At 53.5% G+C, this 5,668-nt stretch overlaps 1 protein-coding gene across 1 annotated transcript in view; it reads right to left on the bottom strand.

The window, feature by feature from the left end:
• LOC122544401 (TSC22 domain family protein 1-like) overlaps nucleotides 1-1,165 on the bottom strand; it is a gene marked incomplete at its 5' end in the record, with an annotated part of 10,621 nt that extends 9,456 nt beyond the window's left edge. The window contains one exon of the mRNA XM_043683648.1: nucleotides 1,079-1,165. Coding sequence (XP_043539583.1) covers nucleotides 1,079-1,165 — 87 coding nt within the window. The remainder of the gene's footprint in view (nucleotides 1-1,078) is intronic.
• Nucleotides 1,166-5,668: the final 4,503 nt, after the last annotated feature.

Genomic DNA, 5,668 nt, shown 5'->3' with positions numbered 1-5,668 from the left:
GGAGGGATGATGGGGGAGAGAGAGAGAGGAGGGATGATTGGGGGGAGAGAGAGAGGAGGGACGAAGGGGGAGACTGGAGGACAGTGAGAGCGAGGGACCATGGGGAGAGAGAAAGGAGGGGGGAACGATGTGGGGTGTGAGAGGGAGGAAGGACCATGTCTCTCTCAGACACCCTGGAATGACATACAAGAACGGGAAAGGGCAAATAGAGAAACCCTTTCCCACTCAGATGGGAGTCTCGGGAACGAGGGGGCACATTCAGTATTGGGCCCAGCCCACTCAGGAGAGACGTTAGGAACCAATCCTCACACACAAAGGCCAGATTTCAAAATCGGAGGCTGAGGAGCTTCAGATCAGTGAGGAAATGAAGGCCTACAGGCCAAAGGCAGGTTGACGGAGGTAGGCCGCAGATCAGCCACTACGTGGTGGAACAGGCTCGAGGGGTTGAATGGTCTACTCCTGCTTCGATCCACCTGCCCAACGCAGCTCAACAAAGAGGCAGGCCTTCTCTGAGTGACGGCACCGGGGCTCAGGGAACTGGAGTGGGCACTGGGGCCCACACAGGCCTGACTCCTCGGGCCTCAGGCTTCCTGCAGCCTGGCCTGAGGCGCACACAGGCCGGGGGGGAACAAGCTCCAGGCTGACGTCAAACTGCTGGGCCTGACTGCACGGCGACACACAGCCCACTTCAGGATGAGCAAGGCGCCACCTCAATGCAAAGTTCACCCTGCCACCGGGGAGGTGCAGGTAGCCGAGGTCGGACGAGCGACCCCAGCACGGAGGCTGGGGGGGGAACGGACATTTGAACAAATAAAACAAACCAGTGGGACTGAGAGACCGTGATGCGGTTGGTCGTCAGGAAAACCTATCCGATTGGCTGGTGCCCCGTGCCGGGAAGGAATCTGCTGCCCTCACCCGGGTCTACCCTACACCTGACTCCACACTGCCCTCTGAAACAGGCCAGGAGAGCCACTCGGTTCAAGGGGCAACTAGGGACGGGCAGCAGAAGTGGTCTCGTCCCAGCCATGCCCCAGGGGGGACAGGATAAAACCCATGAGGAATGGCTCAGCCATCTTACCATGGCCTGTTCGATCTTGTTGTCGATGGCGACCATGCTGCTGCTGGAACCACTGCGGGTGGGGGTGGAGGGGGAAGAGAGACAAGAAACAGGGACACGTCAGTGGGAGCAGAACAGAACGGGACACACACCAGGGAGAGGGGAGCTGGAAACCTACCCCCTTTACACACACAGACACACACGCACATACACAGAAACACACACATACACAGAAACACACACACACAGAAACACACTCACAAAGACACTCACAAACACATACATAGACGCACACTCACAGACATTCACTCAAAGACACAAACACAGACTTACAGGTGCACACTCACTGAACACCCATACACAGATACAGAGACACTCTCACACACAGACACACACCACACGCACCGACATGCACACACACTCTCACACAAACACACCCACCCACACACTCTCTCTCTCACACACACAGACACACACACACACAGATTTACAGACACACACACTTCCTGCAATGCTGCGGGTAACCACCTAGGGCTTGGAGTAATGAGGCGGGGGTGGGGGACACGGAGATTAGCAGAGCTGCAAATTGCCGGCAGCCCACGGCTGGAACCCAGAGCACAGTTCTGCATGGCACTCCCCCCACATCCCGAGAACACAAGCCAGCCTCCCATTCACTGACCGCATCTGTAAATCCCACTGCCTCGGGACTGCAGCCAACATCATCAATGACCCCTTCCAGCCCCGGTTATAATCCATTCCAACCGCTTCTGTCAGACAGAAGGTACAAAACACGTACCAACAGATTCAAGAACAGCTTCTTCCTCACTGTTATTAGACTTCTGAATTGACCTCTCAGATGTTAATTTTAATGTTGCCCTCGGTCTCTGTGCACTTTCTCTGCAGCCATAACATTGTATTCCTCGCTCTGTTCTATCACCCTAATACACTCTGTATGGTATGAGCTGCCTGTACTGCACACAGAACCAAGCCTTTCACTGTACCTCGATACATGGGACAATGATAAATCAAATCCAAGTTACTTAGTGCTTTGAGCACTGGGTTAGCCAAGTCCCACGGCCGTTCATCCCCCCTCCAACTGAACACAAGCCACCACCATTGTACAATGGGGCATTAAAACTCCATCACTCAGTCACAGAGAGACAGAGAGAGAGCAAGAGACAGAGAGAGTGAGAGAGAGACTGAGAGGGAGTGAGAGAGAGACAGAGAGTGAGAGACAGAGAGGGAGTAAGAGACAGAGAGGGAGTGAGAGAGAGACAGACAGGGAGAGAGCGAGAGAGAGACAGAGAGGGAGTGAGAGAGACAGACAGAGTGAGAGAGCGAGAGACAGAGAGTGAGAGAGTGACAGAAAGGGAGTGAGAGACAGAGAGGAAGTGAGAGAGACAGACAGAGAGAGAGGGAGTGAGAGAGAGACAGCGAGAGAGACAGAGAGGGAAGGAGTGAGTGAGTGAGAGAGAGAGGGAGAGAGAGACAGACAGAGAGGGAGTGAGAAAGACAGAGAGAGAGCAAGAGAGACAGAGGGCAAGAGACAGAGGGCGAGAGACAGACAGAGCAAGAGACAGAGAGTGCAAGCGACTGACAGAATTGCAGCAAGAGACAGAGCAAACAAGAGACAGAGAGGGAGCGCGAGCGAGTTAGACAGAGAGAATGCACGAGTGAGATAGAGAGTGTGAGTGAGAGACAGATAAGAGAGAGCAAGTCAGACAGTGAGAGCACAAGCGAGACACAGATCGAGAGAGAGAGACAGAGAGAACAAGGCAATATGCACAATGGCGTGAAAGTTTCCGGGGACTCCCCCCTGTTTTAAAATCCATGCCCCTGTACAGCAGGAAAGTTAGAAAACACTTCTTTGGGTGGTAGAATTGAGGAACTCACTCTCGTGAAAAGGCATGAGGCTGCAGCTCAGTTAGTCATTTCAAATCAGAGATATACTTACTTAGATAAAGCAATAACAAAGGATGTGGACTCAAGGGAGATTGATGCGAGTTCAGATACAGAGCAGCCATTGAACAGGGCCTGCTGCTGTTCATGCAAAGGTCTAGCTCAGTGGCACCACTCTCACAGGAGAAAGTAAGGGAGAGATAGGAGACCTGACTGGGTGGGCTTAGAGGATATATCCATCCCCTTCTGGGAGAGAACAGACTGACGAAGGAGTCCAACACTGATCAGGAGTAAAACGGAATGAAGCTGAAGTTAGATCAGCATGACCTTACTGAAAGGCAGAGGGGTCAAATGGCCAACTCCTAAGTCACATGACCAGGGCAGGACTGGCAGTGCCGTCAATGGGATGGTAACTAAAGCCCAGTCACCCTCTCCAGTGCGTGAAAGACACCCCACTGCCTCTCTTTGGCCAGTTCTGCATTTTAGAAGTACTTCACTAACATCCTGAGGCACTATGTGAATGGAAGTGATGATATGGAGGAGCCAGTGTTGGACTGGGGTGGACAAAGTTAAAAATCACACACCACCAGATTATAGTCCAACAGGTTTATTTGGAAGCACTGGCTTTCTGAGCGCTGCTCCACAACCACCTGATGGAGGAGCGGCGCTCTGAAAGCTAGTGCTTCCAAATAAACCTGTTGGACTATAACCTGGTGGTGTGTGATTTGTAATTATATGAACGGAAACTCTCTCTGGCTTTCAGGTTGGTCCACGGCTCCGTGCGTACTGACCTCCCGAGGTACTAGCACACTTCCAGCTCTGGTCCAGCTCAGACATTTCTCTGTTGCCAGCCCATTTTCCCAGCAGGTTACAGTGTAACTCTGACTGAGCGGGCAAGCGAGTAGTCTCAAATCAGAGGGCCAATACTGCTCCCCGATGGGGTTACAAAGGATTCTGCACAAGGCAGCTCTGACTGAGACACTGAGGACTCGGAGTAGCAAAGGCCCTCATCACTCAGCCTTTTAAAATGGTGCTATGAACAGAACAGCAAGACGTGTGCCGTCATCAGGGTGGGGGTGTTACTCGTAAATGGTGCAGGTAATGGGGATTGGAATCCCACTGCAGCCGTGTAAGGGGGATTGCTGATTCAGTTCTGCGGATAAATCCAAAAGGTAATGTGTCAGCCTGGGATGATAGTGACCACAAGACTCCTGTGAAAACCCCACCTGGTTCACCAACATCCTTTAAGGAGGGAAACAGCCACTCTTACCCAGTCTGGCCTACACGTGACTCCAGACCACTGCGGCTCAACTGCCCAGGGAGTCACTTGGCCAGACCTAGAGAGTACTGATGGCTGGGCCCACATATTCAGTGAATGAATTACGGAAAGCGGGTTACACAAGGCAGCGCTGAGAGGGAGGGAGAGAGAGAGAGAGAGAGAGAGAGCGAGCGCACAGCACAGTGTTCTGCCTTATCTTCCTCAGCTACCCTCCTCAGGCCCCCAATTCCCCTCCCTGTCTCGGCAGCCTCCTCCAGTCCGACTGACCCTGAGAGATCTCGGTTCTGCTCCAGTCCTGGAGTCTTGCCTGGCCTGACTCCCATCACTCCACAGTTAAACAGTCATTGAGATGTACAGCACAGAAACAGACCATTCGGTCCAACCCGTCCATGCCGACCAGATATCCCAACCCAAACTAGTCCCACCTGCCAGCACCCGACCCATACCCCTCCAAACCCTTCCTATTCATTTTAAATGCTGTAATTGTACCAGCCTCCACTTCCTCTGGCAGCTCATTCCATACACATACCACCCTCTGTGTGAAAACGTTACCCCTTAGGTCTCTTATATCTTTCCCCTCCCACCCTAAACCGATGCCTGCTAGTTCTGCACTCCCCCATCCCAGGGAAAAGACTTTGTCTATTTATCCTATTCATGCCTCTCATGATTTTGTAAACCTCTACAAGGTCACCCCTCAGCCTCCGACGCTCCAGGGAAAACAGCCCCAGCCTGTTCAGCCTCTCCCTGTAGCTCAAACCCTCCAACCTTGGCAACATCCTTGTAAATCTTTTCTGAACCCTTTCAAGTTTCACAACATCTTCTGTGCTTTGAGCTGCCCAGTCCCCGAGGTCTGGACTCCACACCCACCACCCCACGGCCCCGAAACCTCAGCTGCTGCTCGATCCCGAAACCAACCCCTCAGACGAGTGGGACTGACATCTCCCCGTCTGACTATTGTTAAAGACGCTGTGTGAATCAGCCACCCACCCACACACACCTGAAGGTGGGGGGTGGGTAAGGCAGCATCGCTAGGAGAAGCTCCCACCCCTTCCTGAGCCGACAGATCCAATGGCCTGGCTCCCATCACTCTTTGGAGGGTTGGCGTGGGCTCGATGGGCTGAACGGCTTGCTCCCACACTGTGGCGACGCTCAGGGCGTGCACACCTTCGCCTCAGAGCGGAGTCAGAAGGCCCGAGGTTTGAGCTCTGCCTCCGAGTGCCATATGAAAGCAGGCTGGCGCTGCCCGTGCTTGTACGGAGGGAATGCTGCACTGTTGTTGGGAGGCGCTAGCGAGACCTCCCCCACCGCTGGGAGGAGCAGCTGGGCTAGTCCCTGACATCTAATCCCTCGCTCCAAAACCTGGTGACCGCCATCTCGCTGCGGGAGGAAACAACCTCCCGGAAACTTCCGGAATATAAACAACTGACCAATTA

This window comes from Chiloscyllium plagiosum, chromosome 48 (genome assembly GCF_004010195.1).
Source record: "Chiloscyllium plagiosum isolate BGI_BamShark_2017 chromosome 48, ASM401019v2, whole genome shotgun sequence".
NCBI classification, from domain to species: domain Eukaryota; kingdom Metazoa; phylum Chordata; class Chondrichthyes; order Orectolobiformes; family Hemiscylliidae; genus Chiloscyllium; species Chiloscyllium plagiosum.
The sequence above is the reverse complement of the archived record's forward strand: the minus strand, read 5'-3'. Positions and strand labels throughout refer to the sequence as shown.